Consider the following 27,815-nt stretch of genomic DNA (forward strand, 5'->3'; position numbering starts at 1 on the left):
CTGCTGTGCATCTGCGTGCAAGTTGTGTACCAATGAGTATCAGTCTGAATTAAGAGGATATTTTGTTTCTAAACTTGATGTTATATCGTGGAACAAACAGAAAAAAATCATCAAGGAACAAACAGAAAAAAATCATCAAGGCATCGAGGGTAACTGCATCCGAAAGCCTTACTGCACCACATGCTGAGAAAGAGTGTTTTGGCTTAGTCTTGTGCATAACTTCACACATGTGACTGACAGCAAGTTTAAATGTGAGGCACTCATCTGCCTAATATTGCTGTCATTCACACAGATTTCCCTGTCACCAAGATAGGGTCATTCTATTTATCTTCCTATAAGCACATAGAGTGAAATGACAGAAACACAATGTAAATGAGAAGAGCCCTCAATCCACTCATGCAAGCAGGGCTGTTGGAACCTGAAGAGCTGCTTGTACCAAAAAAAAAAACCAAAAAACCCAAACCAACTCAAAAAGGGTATTTTTGGGATGATGATGATTGTTTTTACACTTGCATCTTTTAGTGTTGTGTTTTACTTAGTGTCATTTCGCTAAATAAAGGTTTAGTTTAGTCATAACTTGAAAGACTGGCTTTAAAGCTGCCTGCAGTGACTGATCTTCTTTTGAAGAGTTGAATCTATTTACAGAATCCCACTACTGTTTTTAACGAACTTCTTTGCAATGCTTTTTTTTCAGCTTTTGAAATTAATTAGCTGAAAACCAGGAGTGAAATGTCTCCAGTCCTTAAATTGCTGTTTCATGTAGCAGTGTGGCATTATCTGTGAATCTGAATTTAAAAAAAAAGTACTTTAGGGAGGAAATAGTTAATAAAAAACATTATGAAGAGTGTTTGAGGAGGCTGTTTTGCTCAGGAAGTTTTCATTTTCCAGAATTTGTGCTGCCTCATTATTTGCAATACTGAAACTACTCCTTACCAATCAAACCAATCACTTACAGGAAGAAATTGAAGTAATATTTACAGTTCTGGGTGGAATATACTGAGTTAAGGTTAGTGAGCCAAATTCTGCTTTGAAGCAAAAAGGTAAGAACCTGGAATATTGCATGGTGTGATTCTAACATGCAAACGAGGTTCTTAATATCTTTTTTGGAATGGCTAAATTTAGTGAAAAGAATCATTTTGTGGACCAAAGTCAGGACTGAGATTTTCCAGTGTTGGTGCCTGATGTGCCTCAGAACTTGATGACAGGGAATAAAAAAACAGGGTGGCAGAATCTGGAACTGAGTTTGCTGGGTTACTCTGGGAGCTGTTCTGGTTGTACTGGTGGGTCATGATCTGTCCTCAGTTATGTCTTAGGGGCAATTTTTGCTCTCCTGCTTCAAGGCTGGTTGACTTTCCATAGTCATTAAATTTATTCTTTCCTCTGTCATAGTTTGGTAGTTGACCTTAAGTGTCTTCTAGTTAGAGTAATTATACTTTACCTACTTTAAAATTTTCTCTACAGTCTCTGAGTGGTAACTTTTATTTCTAATAGAGTCCTTAGCTGGCTGTGGCCATGTCAGGCAGGTTTTTTGCAGGTTTTAGTTGTCTTTTTCTTAGGGCTTTCGAACCAATGTTTAGGCATGATGGAGCCTTAAGTTGTTGGCTCAGCCTTTCAGCCCAGGTGAGGTCTTATTTAGGCTGTTCCATCAATATGAAGTTCACTTTAACCTGACTTCTGGCCTCTAGGGATTTTTCAGCTGCAGTAAAATAGCACAGTGCTGGCCAGCAGCAGGGAGAACAAGCTGGCCCAGGTGATGCAATCCAGGTATTTCAGCCACAGGATCAGTTCTTGGGGAGCATAATTTAGAGAAGTCACTGGCTCCCTTAAATTGCCACATAGTATTTTATCCCTTTTTCATGTAGGTTTGACAGTCGGCAGAAGTAATCTGGATGCAGTAACTAATTTAATTTTTTTAGTCCTACATCTTAGGAAAACTATCATTAAACAGCTAATAGAAATATTGAATGTTATAGTTTTATCTACAGTGTGTTCTGTGCACTTTAGTATTGCACAGTTTTTGTTTTAAAGAAAAATACCCTTCAGCTCTGCCCTAACAAATCTTTCTTTTTTTTTTTAAATAGCAGCAATGTAAAAAAGACATATCTGATAAACTAAGTTATTTTATATTTCAGTGGATCATTAAGGTAGAAGTTCCAATATCCTGTAAAATCGAATTCTGTAAGAAGATAGACTTGCAGATTTTCTTGTTTTATAAAGCATCAGTATTTTTGTCGAAAAACTGTTTCTATGCAGAGCAACAAATTAATTTCCCTCTCAATGAAGAACGTAATTTCTATTTACCTACCAGTCACAAACATTTTTGTAACAGCTGCTTCTTTCCTAGCAGCACCTTTCAGAAGTTGCAGTGTGTTCTCTTGGAATATAAAGCAGTTGGTAACACTAGAAATCATTTAGAGGATATCAGCAAGTTGTTACACTGAAAGGTTTCAAGAGGCAATACATTAGGCAAAAAGCAGTGGTGACACCTGTAGAGCACACTGTACGTGCCCTTAAGCAAAAGCTAATAATTAGTTGCTTGTATTCCCCTGCAAACCATCCCAAGTGTTGATATTTATGAATTGCAAAGGTCACTGTGATACCAGCTCGGTCTCCAAGCTGCTGGTGTTGTTTATGCCTGTTCAATTTTTGATATACCTGTAAGATGTTTTGATTAGGGCATTTAATCCAAAGGGATTTGCATGCTGTAATCATACATCCATTGATTTCAACACAAAAGTAAGGGTGTTCTTAGAACTTCACTGTTACTAATAAACAGGAAGAAGATCTCTGAAAATATCTTTTCTTGGCTGGATGCATAAAAACATAAAATTATTTAGGTTGGAAAAGACCTTTAAGATTGAGTCCAACCATTAACCCTGTACTGCTAAGGCCACCACTGATCCATATCCCTCAAGACCACATCTATACTTCTTTTAAATACCTCCAGAATATTTAAAATGTGATTCAGTTGTTTCTGTCATGCATATGGGATGATGGATATTGAGTCATGAAATATCTGCTGTGGGGTAGCCTGTAGAGTGAGAAGTTCCCCTCTTTTTCTAATTAGTTCATACCCATTCAAATCATGCATTTTGCATTTCAATCAAAAGAAAAGATTTTCCTAGAATTGACCTTTTTTTGGCAGTCTGGTACAGCTGGCATCGGTGCTGTGTTTTGTAAAACCACAGTTGTAAAAACCAGTTGTTTTAAATTTAAATTATTAAATTATGTTAATAATATTGCAAGTTTACACGATAGGTGGACTTTTTGTTAATTTGTGCCATGTGTGTTTTAGAGTACGTGTGTGCAGACTCCTGACAATTTAACTATTTTGCTGTTGCTGAAGTTTATTAATTGTTGTGCCTCTACTTATGGCAAAGCCTGTAAAAACCAACCAAACAAAAAACCAACAGAAAATATGGTAAATAAGAGGTTTGTGCAGAGCCTCTCCGTGCCAAAGGTTTTCTGACCTGTGGGGATATGGTGAGCTGGAAGCTGACCTTGCATTATCTGAATTTGGGGGCCAGAGAGTAGAACTTTGAATTTCTGTTTTAACTGAAAGATGTTAACACAAAATTTTACTATGAGCTCCTTCAGGTTTCAGGTTTGATTTGTGCTTGGCAAAAAACTCCATCTTTCCACTTGGGAGTGGGAGGAAACAAGACAATTCCTCTAGCTCATTTCAGTGAGTGAAAAGGAAATATTAGGAAAGATGAGATCATGTGAGTATATATTACCTGAACCATATAATTTAAATCTGAGCTATCTCCACTGAATTATAAGAGTGGGAGGAGTTTTTTAGTCACTATGGAAGGCAAATTGTCAAAATGACTAATTATGCTGTTACAAGGCTGAGGGTAATCAAGGCTGAGATGAGGGTAATTCCTGAAAAGCAGAACAGGTCTTTAAGAACTGTTGGTTAGGACTATCCCCAACATAAATATAACTAAGACTATTTTGGTGTAATTACATCAGTTGTCATGGCACTGCTCAGGAGATTACATCACACTCTTACTTGCATGGGATGGTGCTTTGTAGAGGTAGGAAATACAAAGCTGCATCATGTTTTCAACAAGAAAATTCATCATGCTGGACTTGTTTTTCTGTCACTGTAGTCAAGACAATAAGGAAACACAATTTTCCACTTGCCCCCAGACCTCGGGAGCCCCCCAGGGAACATTTTCATAAAGAAATGAGTTGCAGTTCTCCCCCACTTAGCTCAAGTTCTGTTGGATACCAGATAAGAATTGGTTTAGATCATAGGAGATACCACCATATCGTGTGTTGATAGCCTTCCTCAGAGTTTTTCAGAAGAACTCTTCCTCTAAGAGTTTTGAAAACCTTTAACTATGATTCATTAGTGCAAAAAAAGAGAGTTAAGTTCATCTTCAATATTTGTTAAAGGAGCATGAGGGCAGGAATGTTCTTGCTGGACATCAGGGATATTCTTGCTGGACTTGCTCCTGATGCTTACCTGTTTAAGTTAGTGACTGGTTCTTTAGGTAAAATAATGTCATCCCTGTGCTCTAAACAAATGTGCAGATTTCATGTCTTAATTTTTGAGGGGTTAAAGTCCCAGTTTTTAAATAGGGCTAATTATTTTCTGAACACTTGAATACAGCCAGGGCAATAGGCTTAATTCTGTCAAAAGTAGCCCTGAAACACCTTTTTTCTTCTGTTAGAGCACCCCCTAAGTTACTGTTCTGTCATTTACTTATGTGCTGCTGGAAGTGTCTTAGTTTGATAGTTTTGTGAAAACTGAAGCATTTCTTCAGGCAGAAATACTACTTTTTTACAGCACGAAAAATACAGGAAATTACCTGAGATATCTCCCCAAAATAATTGTCTTACTAATATTACTTAATTTTGTTAAATTGGTGTGGTATAATCTCACTTTTGAGCAGAAATAAAGAAAATCTGCAGGTGCTGTGGTTTACCTATGCAAAAAATAAATCGCCCAAATGTAGCTGATGCACTGATGAGTGTGAACTGCAGCTGTGCTTGTCACAGTTCTGCAAGAAAATGGTGTTTCCCACTGTGAAAATGTGAAGAAATGAACTGGGTGTAGAGTCCCACCCTAACCAAATAAACAGGGTTTTTTAATTTTTTTTTTTCCTTCTGCAAGAGGTGAGCAGTTGCTGCACAGTGTTACTACTTTGATAGCTGATTCATTCCTTTGCTATGCAAATTTTAAGTATACAAGGATTCTGTACTTTTATTTAAGAAATATGCCTGCAGGCTGTATTGGTAGGCTTTAGGGAGATATCTGGTTTGGTGTGAAATAAATAGTTGTTAAAAGATCACATGAATTTATGTCTTAGAAGATGAAAAGTGATGCTGTGAGCGTTTTGAGAGCTCTCTCCTGTATCCAGCACGTGAGCTTGCCACTTGTTTTTGGTTTTTCAAAGAAACCTCATGGAAAATCACAGAGCTACAGGTCAGGGTGGGGAAGAGCATTGTGTCACCTTAAAAACCAAGAATTAGGATTTGAATTTTAGACACCTTCAGTCCCAACCTCTGGGGGTTGGACCCTTGGAATAAATGCTCACTGCTCCTGGTGGAAGGAGTAGTTGCTTTTGCTTAAAGTCCTATCTTCAGACCATTTAAGTTCTAATGAATGGATTTAAGTGCCATAATTCAGGTTTATGTGCAAGTTGTAGGCATCCAAGTTTGTATATTTTTGTGAGATAGAAGGGGAAAAAAAAAATCCTCTGAAAGCATTTGAGTGAAAGGTTGCTTTGGTTGGCGGTGGTGTTGAAGATTTGTCTTCCTAAAGAAACCAAAACGTTTGCTTAAAAGCTATTTGCTGCCTAATGTGGGACACATTTTAATACACAATTACAAAATATAATGCCAGTTTAATAAAATTTAGTTTGTGAAATAGCTCTTAGATTAAGTCCAGCCCCTTTTTATTATGTTGCTGTCAAAACTATTAATCAACTCCTGACTTCAGCATGGAATTCACTCTTGGTGCAGTTTTATTATGCTTTCTTTCTCTCATCCAGCAGCATCATTCTCTCTGTGGTGGTTTGTGCTGCAGAGGAACAAAATGTTTTGGAAACATTTATTCCTTTTCTATGAATAACTTTATCTTAATTTATGTAACTGTGGTGAGGACTTTTATGCCTTAATGATCTAAACTAAATAAATAAACTCGCTCGTTACCTTTCAGTAAAGACACTTTAGAAAACTACTGCTTCTGACTTTAAAATGTAAATCAGCCCAGAAATTTAAATTCCTGAACTTAGCTTTCTTGTGCACACTCAGGTAATATCCACTGAAATTAATAATCCTGATGCTTGTCTAATGGAGAAAGCTGTGAATATGAATTTAAGCAGAGCTGGTGGGAATAGATTTGCAGCTCTCTAGGTGGGCAAGAGCCTTCCTCTGCTTTTCATACTTCCCCAAAATGTTCTCCCTTGTCTTAAAATTTGTCATTTTGAATCCTGTCATATTGTTTTCATTGAGAGGGATTACTAAAATTAAATCTTAGCGTTCATAGCATTAATGTTAGCTTGTATCTGTCTTATTTGTCTCCTGGCTAAACTAAATTTTGCTTTTTTACCCTGTCACACTTTGTTTAAAAGAGCTTGTCTACCTAGAACTTGGTATGGGGTTTCTAATGAGGAAAAAAAGTCATTAATAGATGCACATTTTCAAAAGCTAGATTGTTTGTTTGTTTGTTTTTAAAGGTTTGGTTTTGCTGCACATTCATCCAGACCATGCAGAGGTACATGTGGGGACTTGTGTCTGGTGCTGGAACCAAAACCCATGAACCACAACCCATCACTTCTCAGAGAACCTGAGCCATGGGCTTCACGCTGCTGCCGGATAATGGGAATTGGGCATGGAAACCATGAAAACCATGATGTTGTGGTTCTTTTGGTGATGCCATGGTCAGAAGACACAGTGCACTTTGTAAGCTGTTAGCAACAGATCAAAACAAAGAGAGTATAATACCCATCAGGTGTGTGTGGTGTAGCTTCAAGGAGAACATTGCATGAGGAGGATGTGGGTCTCAGTTTGATTTGATGGGTGGTTTTTTCCCTGTGAATTTGTAACTTGGGTGTGTTTTTTTTTTCTTCGTCTCATTTCATCTAGAAGCAGACAAATGGAGAAGAAAATAAAATATTTTGTGGGAAGCATATGGAGGAGTCCTCCTAGGCCTGTTTTCATTATGTTTCAAAGCCCTTTGGACAGACTTCTGAAAAGCAGGATGTCTGGCAGGCTCCAGGATGGGAAGAGTGAGGTGCCTGGCTGCTCTTCCTGGGCGTAATGGCAGCCTCCTTTGATCAGATGGAGAGTTGTATTATCTAATTCTTCTACAAAAGTTCTTTTTAAAGTCATAAGCTTCTCAGATATGCTGCTTCACAGCTTTAGTTTAGGAAAAAAAATAAATTATTGCAGTGGATGCACATTAATCCAACAGCATGAGTTAAATGTACCTGTGTATGTATCCTGGCCAGTCAGAATCTTCTTTACTGCATTTTTGTTAACAGAAGAAAGCATTATTTTTGTTATTTATGAGAGAAACAGCAGAAAATCTTTTATATAGAAACTTCCTGTCTGCATTGTGGGCTATACGTGTGTGAGAGCTGATGTTTTCTGCAGGTGCTTTTCTTCAGTCACAGTTTTTTCTTCAGTACTTTCTTATTTCAGTTGCCTTCTGATTTTACTTGTTTTAAGAGAGAGAGTGCACAGTTGCTAAAATCAAAGTTAGCAGGAAAGGTTGGGGGCCTTTTTCTTGATTCCAAATCTGACAAAAGTGCTACACTTCATTTATATATTCTGGTTTTCTTAGGTAGCAGTTTCCTCCCGTGCGTAAGTAATGCTATTAGCAGCCATGGTGCTTTGAACTGTCATTTCACACCACTTGAAGTTAATTACTAGAAAACTGGGGGTTTCTTTTTTTTTTCTTCTTTTTTCTTTTCTTCTTTTTTTTTTTTTTTTTTTCCTTTTTTGTATTAACCAGTTTCATATAAAGCATCTGTCTTTACTGAGGATGTCACTGTGAGGTAGGAATAACTCCAGTAAACCCAAGAACAGAGCAATAGAGCCTTTGGTCATGTGAAAATGTAAGCATGTGTTGAGCTTTACACTTGAGCATTCCCACTGGCTGTACAGGGCTGATGCAGATGTATTTCAAGGGACCTTGAGAGTGATTTGAGGAGTCCTTAGCAGGCTTGACAATAAACCCCAGATATCCTAGCAAGTCAGGGTGCTGCAAGTATTTGCTCAGACTGCTTAACAGACACAGAACGAGGGAGATGAGAAGTTTTGAGCTTTTAAATTCAAATAAACCCTTCAATTAAAAGGAATTCCTGACAGTTTTAAATGCTTAGTTTGTTCAGTGTTTGCACTGAGGAATGGTGTGGTTTGGATTCTTCTATCAGACTCGAAAAAACCCTATCTCATGTACTTTATATTGTTGCAGTTTAAAGCATTGAATTACATACTTTTGTTTACTGGGTCAGTAGTTTCTCCAAAATGATAAGAAAAATATGCCTCTCATCCTCTAGTCCTGCAAGTAGAACAATGAACATTCCAGCACTGATGCACCAGGAGGTTACTTTCAAAGCAGTTGCAGAGGATGATGTGATTTTTCTGATTTAATAACTTGCTATCTGCAGAGACGTACTGGTTTGGATGTGGAATTTACATCCTTGCTATTGGAGGCAAAGCAATATAAAACTTAAAAAAACCCCAACATATATATATGTTAAAGGAACTCTTTCAAGTAAGAGAGAAAATAAGGATTACAGCTCAAGGCAGAACTCTGTAGTGGGAAAGAACCTGGGATCCTAGGATAATTCATGTTGGAAGGGATTGTTGGAGGCCATCTGACCTAATGTCCTGCTCAAAGCAGAGCTGGCCATGAGCCTACAATACCAATCCAACAGAGAATGTGATTATGGAATATTTGAGTATTACATGATCTTCTTCTGTAATGTCTGCATTTAATCTCGTGCAACTTTCTAGTTTACATTGAGGGATTATGACTCAGAAGGCTGTCATTTATGTTCTTTGACATTATAAAATATATTCTGCAAAAGACTTCAGCTGATTTTTCTGGAGAGTCGGATTCTGTGTAATCAGAAGTCGGATCAGTACCTCCAAGTGTAGCAAGTATCTTCTTGAAATATGTTCTGGGATTTATATATAAAATACATAATTATTTGCATTTTTCCTTTGCTCCAGCAATGACTTCATTGTAGGCATTTCTTTTTCTACAAAGATTTAGTACGATTAACGGTTACTATAGAATGCTTACAAATGTATTCTTTCTGAAAAGAATTGAAAGAGGTGGGCTTTTTTCTTCTATTGGCATTTGAAAAGCACAAAAAGTGACTACTACAACAGAATTTTATTAATGAATGATTTACACTGGTTCCAGCTGTGACCATGTGATTAGTCCTTCACTAAGCAACAATGGGTATTTTCTTTCTGCTTTTATTTGATTTCCAAGAATGTGTCATCTGTTACATAAACTGCTGCCAGTATACCCCATGTAAACTGGTATTTTTTATTTCCCTGAAGCGTAAGATGAATACTCACCCATATCCTTCTGGAAATACTGCTTTAAATGAATTGGGAATTTTATTGGCTATATCTGATTCAGCGTGCCAGAATCATAAAAATTAAAATATTTATTAAACTCACTAGACTGTAGAATGCCTTGTTGCCGGGTAGTGCAAAAGATAGATTATTTTCACTTTTACTTTTCTATCTTAATATTTTATTACAGCAATACAATGTGTTATAGAGGTGGACAAGCCTGCAGATTGAAATGTGGATAGTCCAGATTGTTCCTTTCCCTCGACCATATGGTGTAGTTCTAAAAGCCTTTTGTACGCTGTCTGTTCAGTTAATTGTAAACTCTGTCTTTAACGTCCATTAAAAAAAGAGATATATATGTGAACTAAAATTCAGCCTATCCAGTGGTAAGTAAACTTTGCTAAAATGTAGATCAAAATTCACAGTCTCCTGGTAGGTTTTTCTTTCTGGGTGAATTTGAAAGTCTTTCAGCGTTCCTTGGTAACGAACGTGAGCGTGTGCCTGCGGAGGGACAGGTTTTTCCATTTCCTCCTTGGGAAGGGGGGGTGGGATTTGAGTATATAATGAACATTTCATAATATTTTTGCTTGGCAGACAGCTCTGCCAGTGGGTGATGTGCAGGAACATCGAAGATTTCTGACAGATGGATGGTAGGACTGCTAATACACCTACACGCGTTTCAGCGTCTGATGTTCCCGGTGTTTCTCTGATGCCCAAGAAGCTTGTGCTCACACTTTGGTCTGATGTTGCCTGGTGCTGGGCTTTAGAAGAGCAGAACCAAGTTTTGTTCTGCATTTTTCATGTGCCACAGACGGTAGTTTATTATAGTCCTTACAAAGCAGAGCATTTGTTACGGAGGCAAAGCTCGTTTTTTCTTTTTTTTTTTTTTCTGTGCGTGTGTGTAATAAGTTAAAAATTAATTGTTATGGAGTTTCAGAAGTGATTTTATTATCTTTTGTCTCAAGAAAGTATTTTGGAAAAATGACTGTTTTCAATGAAGTTTGGATTGATGTATCTGAAGAGGAAAAAAGGAAGGAGTAGGAGTCTCTGAAACTGTTCTTCTGTGGGTCCCAACCTGTTTTTCAGCACTGGAGAGTGTTTGCTCATTAGTGGGGATTTCAGTCGTTTGGAAGGCTTTGGAGATAGTTCACTAAAATTAAAAAAAAAGGCCAAAACACTGGAAATCAAGCAAGAAGTAAATGGCAGTAGTGGAGAGTGAGACTAATGTGCTGTGAGAGGCCTCTCATAATGAAACATATTGATCTGTAATGTGTATCTGAAGTTTCAAAGGACTTCAGAGATTTCTTCCATCACCAGATGAATGCAGAGGAGTGGAAAGCCTTAGGGGATATCAGAAAAGAAAAAACTGCACCTTTTTTTTTTTGCCTGTAGAGATTAAATTTAAAAATAAATCTTGACCTTTGTTAAGCATGCAGTAATGGAGAGGTTCAGCAAGAGTCTTCTCAAAATGGAACAAATAGTGAAAAATGAAAACAAATAGTAACAAATAGTGCATCTTCCCATTTGATTGTGTGCTCATAGTGAAATAGTGTAAAAGTAATGAATTTAAATATTATGGAGGTAACTATACAGCAAAAAGCTGCTGGAGAACCATCGTTTTTCTTATGCTGCTTTTTTTTGTTTGTTTACTCCTAAGCCTATACAATAAAATATTTTGCTTAGTAGGTTCTTCTGAGACATCAGTTTTGTAGAAATGGTAAAAAAGGAATAGACAGGTTGTGTGCTACAGAGCAGGTATGGAACCTGCTCAGCTGAAGTATGACCAGGGGGATGCTGTATGCACTGGGCAGTCTAAATGGTGAACAAGGGGCATCTTCCATTCCATACTTTTTGGCTGTAGCTTGAAATCAGTGGGAGCAAGAAAGAATCTGTGTGCATAACTCCTGATTTTTGAAATCCATGTTGCTCAGAAGCTTTGAGATGTAAGAAACTCCATGTAATTTCTGAGGAATCCAGCTGTACTTCTGAGAGCTGAGCGGTGACTTAACATTTGTTGTAGATTCCATACAATAAGAGCAGTTCTCAAAGCCCATGAGCTGCCAGTTGCAGAGAGTGTGTAAATAGCAAATTTCCTGGGTTTACTGTACACTGGCAATTGTTGGTTCACATCATTGGTGCAGACAAGATGTAACTTGTATGGTTGGAAAAAAACCCAAAAAACACAACACTTTTGGTGATGATTCCAAAATTGGAGAAATAGAGAAGTCACAGAAAATTGTACAGCTGAAATAAAAAGTAACAGTATTTTGTGAAAAAAAAAAAATCTTAATCTGCTTGGATTTTAATAGCTGTTTCTTAAACTTTAGTGGTATGCATGTCCATTCAGAAACAATAATTAGTGATGCCAGCTTAATTTGCATAACAGCAGAGTTAGAGACTGTCAGTTTTATAGACTACATATTTGTTAGATTTCTGAAAAGGCAAAGAATTTTTTGGCTGACTTGAAGGGTTTTAGTTTTATTGCAAAGTCTCTTCACAACAAAGGGATTCAACAATTTTAAAAATGAAGTTGAACTCTGATGCTTCTTGGACTAATTGAAAACATCACTGGAGTAGTTTTACTTGTACTGGACAGGCTGGATCATCGTGGTACAGAGAACTTCATAGAGATGCAAAGAGGTGGTTGGGGTCTCAACTTGTCGTGTTTACAGAGAGGATGTGGACAGAAGGTCAAAGTAGGAATGTAGAAGACCAAAAGTTGAAACAGTTAGACTTGGAGGAACATAGAATAGGTGTAGAAGAACGTTAAAAGACTTAAAGTATTCATGAACAGGGGCTGAAAAGGAGGGAGAAAGAGGATTGGGGAGATATTAGAGTGTATGGAGTAGAGTTCATCTTGGTGCATGGCTCTTTGGCAACATGTTCCTTTTTTTTTTATTGATGAGGAGCTGGGACATTCCAAGCAAGCCTAATGAAAATGATAAAAATCATAGAGTTGGAGAATACTTGGAGCTGGAAGGAACCCTAAAGATCATTTAGTTCCAGCATTCCTGCCATGGGCAGGGATCCTTTTCACTAGATCAGGTTGCTTAAACCTGGCCTTGAACATTTCTAGGGAGGGGACATCCACAAAATGGGATGAAACAAGCCTCAAATCTAACTCGGAGGTGGGAGGAAAAATCAGAGGTGAAGAGGAGAATTTTGGATTTCATGCGGTAACTTGGAGCAGGAAGAAAGAGATTGTAAATGTGTTTAAGACAATTGGAGGTGAGAAGAATTGACAGATGGGTGAGACTGGAGATTAGGGGAGGAAAATAAGACAAAGGGAGCTGTGAAGCTTTGCTGCTGGAATAGCAAAAAAAGGACTTGAAACTGGAGATTGTGGTGAAGAATAAGCATCAGGGGGTAAGAGAAGAATATCTGAGATTGTAAACCTAGCAGATAAGAGAAATGGAGGGCATGTTCATGCATAAGAAAAAGCTGAAAGTAAGGGTAGTTTGAGACAGCAATGTTTAGAAGATTTCTCATTGAGGTAGCAGGTGATCTGCTGTGAGTCTGTCCTTGGTAGATTTTATTTTGTCATGGAAGAAGTTTAAAGAATGAAAAAAAAAGATTATATAGGACTACGGTCCAAGAGGAAGTAACTGGGAAAGATGGTGAAATAATTAGTAAAGAAGGTAAAAGAACTGGAAGCAAAATAGATGTTAACAAATGAAAATGAAAAAAATGAATCTAGGGATTCAGTCATATGGGAAATGATTCATATGGTTTCAAGAAGTGTGGATTTTCCTTTTGAAGACAGAGTGCATCAGCTAAACAGATGAAGAATGATATTAATAGAAGATACATACCTTACCCTGATTGTGCTATGATTTTTCCATTATTTTTTAAAAACAAAAAGGAGCAAAAGTTAGTTTTTGTATTTTCTTACAAAATTAGCTCATGCTAATGCAAAATTAACACTGCTGTTGGTAACATTTTTTCATGTGTGGCAAAATGGCAAATAAATTCCTGCTGGTTTAAAAGAGAATGTGGATTGGGGTGGCTTGTAGTAGGGACACAGGAGTCACTGCACCTTTCTGCTACTCTTGACTTCACTATAAAACTACTGGTGGAAAATTGTCCAAATCACCATTTTTAATGCAAGTTTTCTCAACTCTACAATAGCGATAACAATACCTACCTACAAGGTTTAATTTGTTTGTTAAGCTCTTCAGCATTTTTTGATGAAAGCAGATGAATGAATCCTCTCATTGTTAATAATGGGAAAACAGCAGGCAGAAGATCCAGTAGGATTTTGGGGTTGGAGGAGAAGATGGACCAGTTACATTTTGCTGTTTAAATCATATTTTTAAAAACAAAAACATTTGAAAATCCTTAGTTAGAAGTTATGTAATTATTAGGTTTATTTATTGAATCCAAGAATTTTCTTATTATCGGCTTGTAATTTGAGTAAGTGCATAGGTTTGTTTTTTACCCTCTGAAGATAATTTAGGACTCTTCTGACTTTCAGGAGTTGAATGATTCATCTCCATTCCCTTTTTGCCTCAATTGCAGATAAATTCTTTTTACTCTTACCTACATACACAAAACTAAACCAAGTATTTCTCTGTCATCAAACTCTTTGTCAACATTTCTGGAAAGGCTGCAGTGCTGTGTTTAAAAGTGGTAGACTTTGGAATAATAAGTAAGCAGGGAACAATAAGGGTAACAAGTACACGAAATTCTGGGTATATATGAGTATATGTCTGCAGTATAATTTAAGCAAACTGGTAGTATGGTCAGGAGAAAATTTTTGAGAAAATTGTTGACAAAAGGCGTGGAGTGAACTCATGTTGAGTGATAAGAAAAGCAGTAGGGGGATTAGCCTTTCTGTTTCTGAAGCTTTTTTCCTATTCAGATAGGAAATAGTCAAAATAACCTTTCCAGTTAGAGTCAAAGGAAATGCTGTGTATATTCACCAGCAAGTTTCTTAGAGTCAGGAGTGCCTGTAGATGCAAACTTTACAAGTGTAGTGGTGTGTCAGCAACATCACAGGTGTCATTCTAAATGCCAGCAGTATGTAAGTGGTATTTGTAAAGAAACACAAACATATGAAATGGTCTATGGCTGCTAGTCAACCATTACACAACTTCAGTAAGCCAGAGCCTGGTGCTTGGTTGAGTAGTTCATGTGAGTTGAATGTACATTAAATATCAAGTGGTGTTGCATGGCTTGAAAGGAAAAAAAGAGCTTCAAAGAAAAAAGCAGACTTTTTTTTTTTTTTTCTTTTTCTAAGTCAGTCTGTTAATGCCCAAGAAAATGCTTCCATGACTGTTAAGAAACCAGCTGTCTATAGAGCCTAGGAAAAATCATTGATGGATCTCTCTTGTCCACAGTCATTCAGAGCTTCAGTGGGAAGGCAGAGCTGCAGCTCTGAAGAGTAGCTTGAATCAGCTTGCATGAATATTGCCCTCTCCAAGGATATTGGCATGCAAAACAGATTTTGTTCTTCTTAGTGCATCTTGAATGCACCTCACAAATGGATTCTTAACCACTTGGAAATGAACAGAGTTTGGATGAGGTTCTCTTCAGCAGAAGCTAACGAATGTGTGATTGATTGAGATTGTTGGAAATAACTCCTTTTCTCTTCTCAAATTGGTACTGCTTAATCTGAGGTGTGGTCTGTGTTATTTTCCACTATGTGTACGTTCTCTGGAGGCAACCTGTGTAAACACAGGGACAACCTCTTGTCATACTGAACATCCAGCTCTCCCCTACACCTCCGTAGTTATATTTTAATTAAATCTCCGGTATTCAAATTGTGAGAGTGAGCTGCCTTCCAGAGCTATTTCTGCTTCACATGTGGGGTTAAACCAGTTTCATTTAGCACCTTCAACTGGTAATTTAACTGATCTTGGTGGGACCCACCTCTGCTGAAACAGTGGGTTTAAGCAGAAGATTGACTCCTAAAAGATGCAGAAAGATCTGAAGCATTTGCACTGTAATAAGATAAAATCCATGTAACCTCTCTTACCAAGACACCTCTCTTAGATTTGGATCTGTTTTATGAAAATTAATTTAGTGAATCTCTATGTCAATAGATAACTGAAGATAGGCTTAATGTTATCTCCATAAACAAAGCACTTCTTTGCCTTTTTTTTTTCTAAAAACAGCTCAGCACAGTGGTGTCCAGAGCCACCCACACCACCCTAGCACAGCACAAATGCAGCATCTTTATTTTCTGTTCTGAGTGATGTGTGAGGATGCACCAGCTTCCCTGGATCATAGAGTAACTTCTGGTATATCACCAATAAAATCCACTTAGATAAACCAAACTGTTGGGGCCTAAGTTTTCTTTGCCTGAATTTTTGCAGACTTGTAACACATCAGTGCTCAGCAGAGTGAACTTTTTATATTGGCTGGAAGAAGTGCAGGTATAAGGGCAGAAGTTTATGAAGGTGGAAATGGTTCACAATTTCCCTATATTCAGCTGGGAGACAACTTTAAGAAACTTTAAAATTACCTGAATTCACTGGAACTTGTAGAAAAGACAAACAGAAATCGCGTTTTCATGTTTTACACAAATTAAAAATTTTAAGTGGTAATGATTCCACGTCACCTTAACGTAAGTTCCTGTTGTGTGTCTTGGTTAATTACAAGAAGTTTTCCCAATCCTAGTCATAATGTTTGGTGTGTTTGGAAACCTTCACAGCAAAAGTGCTCATGTTTGTCAACTAGAGCAGCATCAGGTCTTGCAGGAGTGCAGGAAAGTCAGTGTTAGTTCTGGTGAAAGGTACTGAGAGTTCTGAGACCTGGTGAATACCCAGGTGTGTTCCCTCAGTGTCTTAAGCACCCCAATTTGATTGGGATTTGTACATGAAAAAAAAACCATAATTAAAAATGGTTTTAGCTGTAGCATTGCTTAGAGTCCAGTTGCATGTGGAAGGCTCTCTTGAGATAACCACTGCCTTTGTTTTGAGGGTATTTCCAAGCTGCTCCCTTGCTTTTCTTTCAGGTTTCCAGGAGCTTCTCTGAATGCCTAACTTGATGGTTTTGCCAAAAAGGTTCCAGTGGTCAGAATGACTGCATAAGCCCTATATCTTTAGTACGAGCCAGATCTTCACCAGTAAGCTAAATTTTTTTCATCTTTGTGACTTTGTAATGTAGTGGGAATATTAAGCACAGACCTTCCATGCATGAGGTGTGAATGGTTTCTCCTGTTGGCTTGTAATGATATCTCTGGCATTTCATCATATCAGCAATGTCAGCAAGAGCACCTACTAATAGCCAGCTAAACTTTAAATAGTTAGGAACTTTCCAGTAATGACCTTAAAATAGCTTCTTCAGCTTTGAGTGCTGCAGTGAAGATGTTTTTCCCTGCATCCCAGTATTCGTGGCCATTATAAACTGTACTTAATGTTCTTAACACTACACCAGTTGGCAGGGGGAGCATGGTGGGTTCTGCAGGTTCTCTGGTGGTGCAAACTGGAGTTGACAGCATCATTTTGGTTTTGTTGAACAGGATGTTTGATTTTGATAAAGGTTTTCATGTTTTAGAAGGGAAGTTTTCTGAGCATGGCCAGTTGACTCAGGAGGGGTAAATGATTTTCAGACTGAGGTGTTTTGGGTTTTTTCTTTGTTTTTTGTTGTTAATTTGTTTGTTTTGTTGTTTTGGTTTTTTTTAGATTGTGATTCTTAGTTGAACCTAAAGCCAAAATCTTAAGTGAGTTTGACTGATTTATAATGAAATAAAATTAAAAAAACCCAAATCTTTTAGCTCTTTTCATTAAAGACTGCAACACAAATCATGTGCTACAGATTTTCTTATATTTAAAAAAAGCAAAGTTTGTAAGGCACAGGCTTTCTGCTGGTGGTGATTTTAATGGTGCTTTTCTGATATCAACCATCTGATAGTCTTCAAGGAAAAAATTTACATCCTGATGTCTTCTGTGCATGTCCTTGCTTTGCTGTTGTCTGTGGTGGTGCTAAAAAGGGCCACACTCCTTTGGTGTTTGTCAGGGTCTCTCACAGACATTAATATTTGTTTTTGCAGTATCTGTTTTAAAACATTAGCTCAGAACCTAAACTTGTTTACAAAACAACCAAAATAACCTTCTAAAACAGATTGTTTGGAGGGGCTTGGATATTGGCTTTACTGATGAAAAACAGTATTTCCTGAAATGCTCACCATTCCCATTAACAGATGATAACAGGCATCTGTATTTAACTGGGTTGAGTATTTTCCAGCTTTCTGCAATGTCTGTATTTATGGGTATTTCCCTGTGGAGGACACAGAGCCCCTTCACCTTCTCTTACTTAGAAAGTTAAGGAAAATGGATGAATACACCTTTTTTTTTTTTTTCCATCCCTTTAAGCAGAATGGAAAGAACTGGTGCAAGTCATTAGATTTGCTAATCTTGGGTCAGCAGAGATGTTGGGGAGCACTTGTAGGGAGCTTTCAGGAAGCACTTTGGCTGTGCTCAGGAGCCTTTAATATTGCTACAGTCCTTTCAGAGGGTTTAGACAAAACTTTATAGGGGAATTATTTCCAGGAAACCTGATGCTGCCTCACCAAATGAAATTGGCAACTCTCATTGCACTAGATTTTTATAAATGAATGTGGGTAACATCTTCTATATGTCAAATTAGAAATAGGATGTAGTGGGAAACTGTTTTCTGCCATATAAAGTCTTCATTCATTGTTGTGTGATGTTCACTCTTGAATCTGTGAGCTTTTGAGAAGTTTATGAAAGAGAACATGGTGCTGACTGGACAGAAGTGAATGAGTTGTGTTGCTGTTCTCCAGTTCATAGCATGAAGCATTGGTTGAGGTCTCTCCTGAGAAGCCATGAGTTGGGCAAGTGGAAGACCAAAAATTATTTAATCTGTTGAATGAGCATACTATTAAAATTAAGGACTTCTTTATGCAGGTAATTTGCAACCCTGAAGTTACTGGATGGATCCCAAGACCATTGTATCCAAACTGCTGTAGGGATCTAACACTTGAGTGTTACTTCTTATAACCAAACAGAACCCCAATAATTTATTCTCTTCAGTTAAGGGTTTTGTAGCTTGGCAAAATCCTCATGATTATAATTTTAAATTGTTTGTGTTCTGGGTCTTTAGGTGAATAATGTGGCAGATATGTTTGGCACCCCTTTTCATGTCCATTTTCCATCATGATTTGATTTAATTTAGAAGTGACCTTATTGGAACGTGCTGTGAAGTTCATGTATCTGTCCCTCAGGAATGCTTCCCTGTGTGGGACTTCTCCTGGATTTGGCAGTTGAACTTGAGATGACAGTAGGTCTCATCCCATCCTTGTTTTTGACTCAAGGTGTGACTGGAGATGCAGATCCTTTCATCACCTATTCAAGTGGTTATTTGCTGCCTGTAAAACAAACCTGGCTTGTGCCCACTCAAAAGTTGCTGCCAAACATCTCAGGCTACTAAGCCTAATGTTTAAATTAATGTTTAAATTAACTCTTGCAATTCCAGTTTCTGTACTAAAGCAGTGTTTTAGGTGCCAAATCCCAAATTGCCATGATACAAGTATGATTTGCTGTTCATCATTTAAGGTTTTACAATTCTCGGTTTGGTGCGTGAAACATTGCATCTTTTTTGTTGTAGGGTTGTTCTCTTATTTCTCAGAGCACTTAATGATGGCTTCTAATGAGGGTCTTGTCTTTTAATCAATTAGCTAATAGAAAGTATGGACTAAATCTCAAAGAAAATCAGTTAAAATATTTGCAAGTCATTTTTTGGAGCGTGTATATATGGTCTTAAACTGGGTAGGAGCGCAGGCTGTAACACTTACCTTTCTGTACAGAAGCTGGTCTGAAGCCCAGAATGTGTGGAACACATTTCTCATCATATCCCTAATAAATTGGAGGAATTTCAAAATGCCAGCCCATTATTACCAGACTGGTGCTTTTTCTGTAATAGGGAACTAGCAACTAATATGTCTTCTGTCAAGTTTAAAAATAGCGCTACAGCTCCCATTACCACACCTATTAGTTCCCTATCCACTCAGATATTCTAAATCAAGTATTGTTCAGATCTTTAAACCTAATGTAAGCCCTGAAGATCATCAACATTATCAAATTTTTACTAATAGGTACAGGACTGGGAAAGATGAGTCTTTCTAACTGCCTTGAACCTTCGAGCGCTGTAAACACAGTCCAAATAAGTTGAAAAAACCCAAGATATCATTAAACAACATTAGCAGTCTCTGTTAAAGTATGTTCCCATTATTCCAGGCTTTTGAATTACATGGCAAATGGGAGCTTATAATTAACTATTAAATCAGAATAACTAATTGTCTATCAAATACAACTGCTAACCTTGCATTTTCAGGTTATACTCCTATATTAGATCTGTACTAATTTTAAATGGTTTCTTTTTCCCCCAAAAATCCTGTTCGTGGCTGAAGAGCTACCCAAAATAATTTTAGCACTTTTTGTGGGGGTAATTGAGTCTTTAACATCTACTGCTCTGCTGCAGGCTTGTCTTGGCTTCTCTGAATCTATTGGAAACATGAAAGGGGGGAGGCAGAGGAACAAACTGTGGGCAAGGAACCCAGTTTGCTGACCATGGGTGGTCATGGCTGTAGTTGGTTCCCTGGCAGAGCATTGCCCTAGTTCTCCAGCACACCTCTTCACTGTCTTTTCCCCTTTCTTTTTTGGCTTAGAAATCAAGGAAACTTTCTCATAATTAAACAGTAAAAATACTTACTTTTCCCTTTATTTTTTTTTCAGTTGAGCTCATAAAAATAGTTTACAGGCTATTTAGTATCCCTGATGCCTTGTTCTGAGTAGTACTTTTATACCATGTGTTATACATAGTAGGTCAATAAGAGACACACAAACCAAGTTGTGTTTTGTAATTGTTCTTCACAAAGTACTGGGAGTCAGGAGGCTGGCTGGTGAAATTTCCCTGAAAAAAAGTTTTTTGAGTCCAAAGGAGGATGTGTGCTTCCCTGCTGAGGTAGTGGGGCTGTGTGTGGTTTTGAGTTAACCATAAATGTGATACACAGATGCTTTTCTCCACTGGAAAAAAAAAAAAAAAGCAATAATTTCTGTTATTCACTATTGATTAAGATGTTCAAAGATGTTGATGGAGGGTGGCTAGGAGTATGGATGCAAAGTATTTATGACAGTCTTGGACTGTGTCAGGAAAGAGGGTGGGAAGAAAATTCTAAGGGTGGATATTTTTTTTTACTTTTCTCCCGCTGAAAAAAACCCCAGATTTAATTTACAGTGAGAAATGGTGAAGGCCATTAATGCCTTTGCCTAGATAAAAGAATAAAACAATTTAAACACTGAGTTTAAAAATGCATACTCTGCATATGCATTAACAACTTTTTCTAAAGGATTTATGGCAATATTGTTTACTTAGCATGCACAGGATAATGTGCAGCTTTTACAGCATGCTACTTTCTAAATATGTAAACCAAAAGGAGCCATTAGTGTCTCTTGTGTCAGTGTGTCTCTGGATTAATAGCCCTGGGACATCTTTAAACTGTAACTTTGAATTCCTGCTGTTGCATTTCAGGCTTGAAAGCACAGATGTAGGAACTGAACCCGGTGATCCTCTCAGTTTGCTTTTTAGTTAAGATTGAAACAAGTTGTTAAAAATTCTGTTGTTTGTAATTCCAAGTGCATCACCTCAAGCACTAGATGGGATGCAAGCCTGTCCTGTGCTCTGAGGTGTGAGTGTTTTGAGGAACATAATACTGAGACTGAAAAAAAAAATAATTGCATATTTTAAATTGCATTATAAGCGGTTGGGCTTTTGATATATGTGTCTTTCCAGGATGTCTTAAAATAGGCCATAGAAGAAGAGTAACTTGGCAGTCCTTTAAGCAAGTACTTCAAGTAAGTGTCATAAATAAACCTTGCACGGAAAGGGATTTTGAGGCAGTGATGGAGAATCCTTACCTGAAACCATTGGGAATTCTGGGATTTTCTCCCTTTCAGTCTCTTGATTGCTGGCTCGGCTTTGATTGTCGGTGTAACAAAGTCTTGGCACACATAGATGTGGATAATAAGCAAAGTGTAATTAAATGTTGTATTTCAGTGTTTAGTGGAACAAGAGCAGGCAGTGCAATCCATACTGGTTTTGGCATAGACAGCATTCAGCACCTGCAGGCAATGCTTGGTTTTGGGGTTCTGTTCTGTTCTGCCAACTCTTAGGTTGTGTAGCTGGGGCAGAGTGTGGCTTAGAGGTGTCACCAGTAAATTAATATTAGTGCTGATGCAGACATCTAAATAAATGTGAAGGATTTTGGTTTACCACCTTCTCGAAAGAAGCAGAGGATTTCTTGCCCTTTCCAGTTGATTTCTATAAAAGATAAGTGTGGCCTTCTCGCTCTGTGCACTCATGGAGTTCAGTAATGACAAAGCTGGGTACTTTTGGGTGTTCACTTTTGGTCAAACATGAAAGTGTGTGATTGTGTTTGCAGGTACAGCTCGGGGGTTGCAGTGAGTCAGGCTGAGTGGGAGGTGCACACACCACATCCACACATGGGGTGGGTGAAAGTCGTGGGGCTGGGAGTGAGCACTGGGGGAAGAAAGAAGGTAAAGACCCTGTGAAAACCTTTGGAAATCCTGTTTTATCAGAAGAGTCTTTACCTCTGCTAGGTGTCTTTAGCTAAAATCCTCAAAGGTTGTAGGTGTGTTTATGTCCACAGCACATACCTGTTGGGTTTCATAGTTGGTTGAGCTACAAGATGCTGAACCACGTGTGCTCTGGATCTGGTGGTGGAATAAATTTCTCACACGTGTGGGACTGTGACCGTTGAAACAATCATTACTGAAACCATATACCTTATTTCCTGTAACTAATAGCAGCTCTCTACCTATGGAATATATTAACAATTATTCCTTTGGTTTTGGATTGTTGCTCAAATATTTTGTTGGACAGATATTTAAACATGAGCTGTAATTTGTTTTGTCTGTATACGTCAATGAACGGAGCTAATTATGGCTTTCTGATGTGAGCTGTGCTGATGTTTGTGAAACCACAGGTCTGTTTGTAAGGCAGAGTGAATGTGTGTTTAATAACCCATGGAAAATGGTGAGTTTTCTCTACCTAGGTTGGTTAACAAGAGTAATTTCATTGGTGTTCTCCTAGAGTTTTGAAAGAAGCCATGGTTTCTGTGGCTAGTTGTACAGCTAATTCTTCCATTCCATTCAAGTAAATATTTACTATTCTGCTGGTACTCAGAATTTCTTTTCAAGTAAAATTATGGGGCCAGACAGCTTTGGCCCATTTAGGGACTCTATCTCTTGCCATTTTTCTGTGATGTGCTCACCATGCAGTAGAGCTGAAGCAAATGACAGAAGACCTGGATGAATATCCCTGTGAGATCCTGGCTTTGAGATGGCACCTAGCTACCTACCTAAATATCTCAGTTCTCCTGTGTACCTCTGTATTAGTCATGGCATTTGACACTGTTACCTCTTGTAAGGATTCTATTGTTTCAGATAGTTTCTGAGTAATTTATATCTCAAAGCATTTGCTGCTATGTTGGGTATAGGCAGAGTAACAGCTTTTCAAAGCAAAGGATGCTGCAGCCCTGTGGATGGGGCTGAGCTGTTGGAGGAACACCCAGGATTGTTGGCTCCAGAGAGGAAGCACTGTAATGAGAAAGGGGAAGCAGGTCTGTTTTTCTAGTATTTGTTATTTTCTTTGAAATGGGGAAAAGAATACCTGGAGTGATTTATATTTAATTGAGGATTGCATTCCATCAGATAGGGTGAATGTTCTCAGGCCATTTATCAGCTGTGTCTTTTTGAGACCTCTGAGGAGTATATGGAACATATTTACCTTAACTTGGCTAGGTCAAGGGGAATAAAGCAAAAATAATAGATGTTATTTTTGTATGTGAACAAAACTGGAAGTCATGTGGGTGAAATATGAGGTGAATGACTGTGTTCTACCTCCTCTGTGCCTTTTTAAATACAAGAAATTATTAGTTATATATAATGTAATTTCCTTTGCATTATCAGTGTATCTTCTTAAAAGAGAAGATTTACTGCTTTTTCATTGCTCCAGCTTAGTCCATCCCTGAAGCCAATGTAACATATATGTGCTGCTGTTATTCTAGTAGTTTCATAGTTAAGTTGCATCTTGTAAAAAAAGCAAAAATAGCCCCCCAAAACCAAAAAACCCCTCTCCAAACAAACAAAACCTCCCAAACAAAACAAGCCATAGTTGCTCCTTATATAACATTTTTTTCTCAATTGAATTTGATATATATTGCTGGTCTTTTCTGAAGATAACAGGGGGGCACTGGAATCCATCACGCAATGGTGAGGACTTAAGTGAGCAGTACCTGAAGTTTGGGGGTGCAAGACTTTAGTAAAAAAGCCACTGAGCTTCAGATTGTCTCATAGAAACGAGTCAGTGCTGGTTTTCACCTGCATGTTCTGCTGTTGAAGGGGTTATTATTGTGAAGAATTTAGGCAACAAGAACCATTTAACACCATCTTCAGGATGCATCCACTATTTTAACCTCATTTCCCAGTGTAAATAGCCAAAGGGAGTTTATTGCATAGGAATATTTGTGTAATATTTGCATAACGTGCTTTTATTACTAGGGCTAAAGGTAGGATAAGGGCAGAATAACCTAAATGTCAGCATCTTCAAGCAATGAGGAAACCTGAGAACTGAAAAAGCCTCTGATCATCAGCATGTACAGTCATTCTCTGTCCTTGTGAGAGATGCACAGTGAAAACTGTTGCAAAATAAACCCAATGAGCACGCTGTTGAATCAGCTAAACCTAGTGATAAAACCAGTTTCAGAACTAGTCTGCAGTGCAGTTTGATCAGACATTTCGTGAAAAAAATTACTTTACTGATACTGCTAATGATTTGTAAATTAGCAGCAACTCATTCTCCCTGAGTGACTGTCTCAATGGCATTTACCAACTTTTCATGTGCCCCCCCCCCCTTTTTTTTTTTCAAGGGTTGAATTTGCAAATCGCTTCCCTCTAGTCCTTTGAGTTAAATTTTCAGTGACATTTGATGACAAGTGTAGCATGATTAATTACAAATTGTTCTTTAGGTGAATAGTGCGTATTCTAAGACACAGCTTGTGTTTTTATAGCAGTTATTACCCTGCAGACTCCAAAGGGGCTTTGGAATACAGAATATGATTTCTGTTACATCTTCGTAAATTCAGAAGACATCAGTGATCTCAAAAGTGTGATTTTAGAAAGCGGATCAGTGGAAAAGAGATCAGAATCTGCTCTGCTACCTGAAAAGTACCAGGCTCCAAGATTCAGTGAAGTCTGTGCTTCCAAGAGACTGTAATGTGAAAGAAACATAGTTGTCCAAAAAAATAAATTATTTCAAACAGAACAGGAAAGTGAATGGTAGAACAAATCAAAACCTTAATACAGGCTGGATTGAGGCAAGAAAGAGCCTCTTTATCTCTTTACTGATTGATCTGTAGTTAGCCAGATCTACATCACTGATTCAGCTTGCACTGTGATGGGCCAATGACTCTTGAGGTTTCTTACATTTTGTCTCCCAATTAAATTTTTTCAGTGTTAGGATTTCTGTTGCTGGCCAGTTGATCTTTTGACAGCTACAGTGCACTTGTCAGGTTTGTTTGTTTGTTTTCTACCCTCTGATTACAGAATACATGTGTTTTTAGGGTGAACGTGAATTTAATTAAATTTCAAGGTTGAGATGAATGATATTTTCTGGAGAGTATGTAGCTCTCTGTTGAATTCTCACTTCTCATCACCAGAGGCTTTGAGAAGATAAGGATTACACTTTGAAACCACTAGGAATTACAGGTCAGGAAATGGATGTACAGTCTTGCAGTATACAGCATCAAACATGAAGCCTGAGCAAATAAATTCAATGGAGCATCCTCCCTGAGAAGGAAACCATCAGAGAGGCAGTCATGGGTGGTGAATACCTTTCCATGTTATGTTTTCAACTTTTCTGTGTGATGGTTTTGCTTGAAGCAGCTGTAAAGGAGCTTTTCAGTCTCAAAACTTTGTGACTCATGAAAGAGATGAGCAATAGTCACAGGGTTTTCATCTTTCCCTTCACATTGGGCAGCATGTTTTGCATCCTGTTTGTGAGCAGCTCTGTGGCTTCTCATCTGAGAACTTCCTTAAGCCTTCAGTACTGTTCTCTTCCAGCCATTTTTGAGCACTCAAAGAAAATAACATGCTTTTTATCTCCTGTAGGGTCCAAGTGTGTTGCTCTGGTGATCCCAGCTCACAAGGATGTGAAGAGACCCAGAGGGATGCTCAGACTGCATCTCCCCAGGCTTCTCTCTGCCTTTAAGTGGTTTACCCAGATCACCATTGTTAGCAGCTATTGGGGCTGAACTGTGTTTGAATTGTTCTTCAATTCTATGGAAAAGAGGGGAAGCCTATGTCAAAGTGGATAAACTACTTCCTAACCTGTGGAAGAATTGTGTGTATGTAGGAGGGAGTGTGTAAAATAGAGTGGCTTTTAACAGATAGAAAACAAAACAGTTCAAAGTACACTAATTTTTGAAAGTCCTGATTAATTTAAAAATTACAGGTGGTGTCTCTTAGTCATTGAAACTAATAGATGTGATAATTCTGTCATCATAATTGCTAAGTAAACTTTTCTGAAATAAACTCATTAATACAAAGGATTAATTTCACAGGGAAAAATGAAGACACTCTAAAGCCTTGCAATGTTGTTCTTTTTCCAATATAACTGTCTTGAATAAAACACAATAAGGCATATTTATAAAGTAAAACATTTCTCTACTGTCATTTTGCAGAATCCAAATAGATCCAAAGTACTTGGAAGATGAGTGTTCTCCTTATTGAAGCTTTTTATGGAGGCTCCCACAAACAGCTGATGGATCTTCTCCAGGAGGAGCTACAAGAGGACTGTGTCCTCTGTACACTCCCTGCCAAGAAGTGGCATTGGAAAGCACGGACTGCTGCTCTTTATTTCATGCAAACAGTGCCCACAAGTACAAATTACAGGTAACCCAGGAACTGAATAATTCCTAAGCTCAGATTACAGAGAGGCTTTCAAGCAGGGCCTCTTGAGCTGAGTCTTTGGTTGTGTGCATGCAAGTTTCTATTCACAAGCAAATAAACACTTGCAAATGACAAAGTTTCTCTTCTTGCATTGACTTCTTGGGGTATAATTGGGAAAATAGCACCAGGTTTTAGAGTTTCCTGGACTTTTACCTTGTGTCACTACTCCTTGAGAGTCTCTAAGTGCAAGTATAGGTGTACCTGTGTGTGTATGTATGTGTATATGTATGTTTCATTTTAAAAACATCCTCATCTTGTCCATCAGTCTGATTTATCTGTGTACTACTCAAGCTGACCTGGAGGATTAAGGGAGCAGTTTTATCTTAATCACAGACTGGTTTGGGATGGAAGGGAGTTTGAAAATAATACAGCTCCAATCCTTCTGCCATGGGTAGGGACACCTCCCACTAGAACAGGTTGGTGCAAGCCTCATCCAGCCTGGGCTTCAACACTGCCAGGGATGGGGCAGCCACAGCTTCTCTGGGCAACCTGGGCCATCATCTCACCACCCTCACAGGGAAGAATTTCTTCCTAATGTCTGACTTAAATCCCAGTCTTCCAGTTTAAAACCATTACCCCTTGTCTTGTCACCCTGTACCCTTGTAAAAACTCATCTCCAGCTTTCCTGTGGCCCCTTCAGATACTGGAAGGTGCTCTAAGGTCTCCCTGGAGCCTTCCCTTCTCCAGACTGAACAACCCCAACTCTCTCAACCTGTCTCCAGAGCAGAGGGGCTTCAGCCTTCTGATCATCTTTGTGGTCTCCTCTGGACTTGCTCAAACATCTCCATGCCCTTCATCCATTGGGGCTGGGTTCTTGATAGTCCAGTTCTATAATATACAACTTTGGATGTCAATTGTGCCTCTGTGTAAGGGGAAAATTTCTGTCAGCTGGAGATTGGAATGATACCAGCTGACTATGCAGGTGACCAGATACCTGTTGTGTAGTGAGAATCAGTCACTCCAGACCCAGTCTGTCTTTCAGCCCAGCAATTTTGCTTGGCCTACCTGATCAGCTGAGCTGTGGCAAGTGACCTGTCACTTGTCACAGTGTGTGCTCTGCTCAGGGTGCACAGCAGAGCATCACCGAATGGGTGGTAAATGAGGATTTAGCTGACTTTGCACTTTCATGGAGAGAAATGGTGCATGGGGTGTTTTAGTTCAAGCAGATACTTACTGTTCAGCCACAGAATGAACTTCATCAGGACTCTGAGCACATCTCAGCAGTGTGCTAAGTAGTTACAGTTCAAAACTGGCTCTGGTATTTGT

At 38.3% G+C, this 27,815-nt stretch overlaps 1 protein-coding gene across 25 annotated transcripts in view; it reads left to right on the forward strand.

Annotated features, from left to right (window-relative positions):
* The window catches only part of GTDC1 (glycosyltransferase like domain containing 1), a 182,211-nt gene that overhangs the window by 32,902 nt on the left and 121,494 nt on the right, over positions 1-27,815 (forward strand). For 21 of the 25 annotated variants that reach the window (XR_011726439.1, XM_071746411.1, XM_071746417.1 and 18 more), the window contains one exon: positions 26,282-26,492. Coding sequence is in view for 24 of the 25 variants with exons in the window: in XM_071746411.1 (XP_071602512.1) it covers positions 26,311-26,492 (182 nt within the window). In the remaining variant the exon portion in view is untranslated. Of the gene's footprint in view, positions 1-16,513; positions 16,625-23,588; positions 25,112-26,281; positions 26,493-27,815 lie in introns of those variants that run through there. The other 4 variants (XM_071746410.1, XM_071746422.1, XM_071746414.1 and 1 more) reach the window with 3 other exon arrangements.

The sequence above is a fragment of the Heliangelus exortis genome, chromosome 6 (assembly GCF_036169615.1).
Source record: "Heliangelus exortis chromosome 6, bHelExo1.hap1, whole genome shotgun sequence".
Lineage (NCBI taxonomy): Eukaryota > Metazoa > Chordata > Aves > Apodiformes > Trochilidae > Heliangelus > Heliangelus exortis.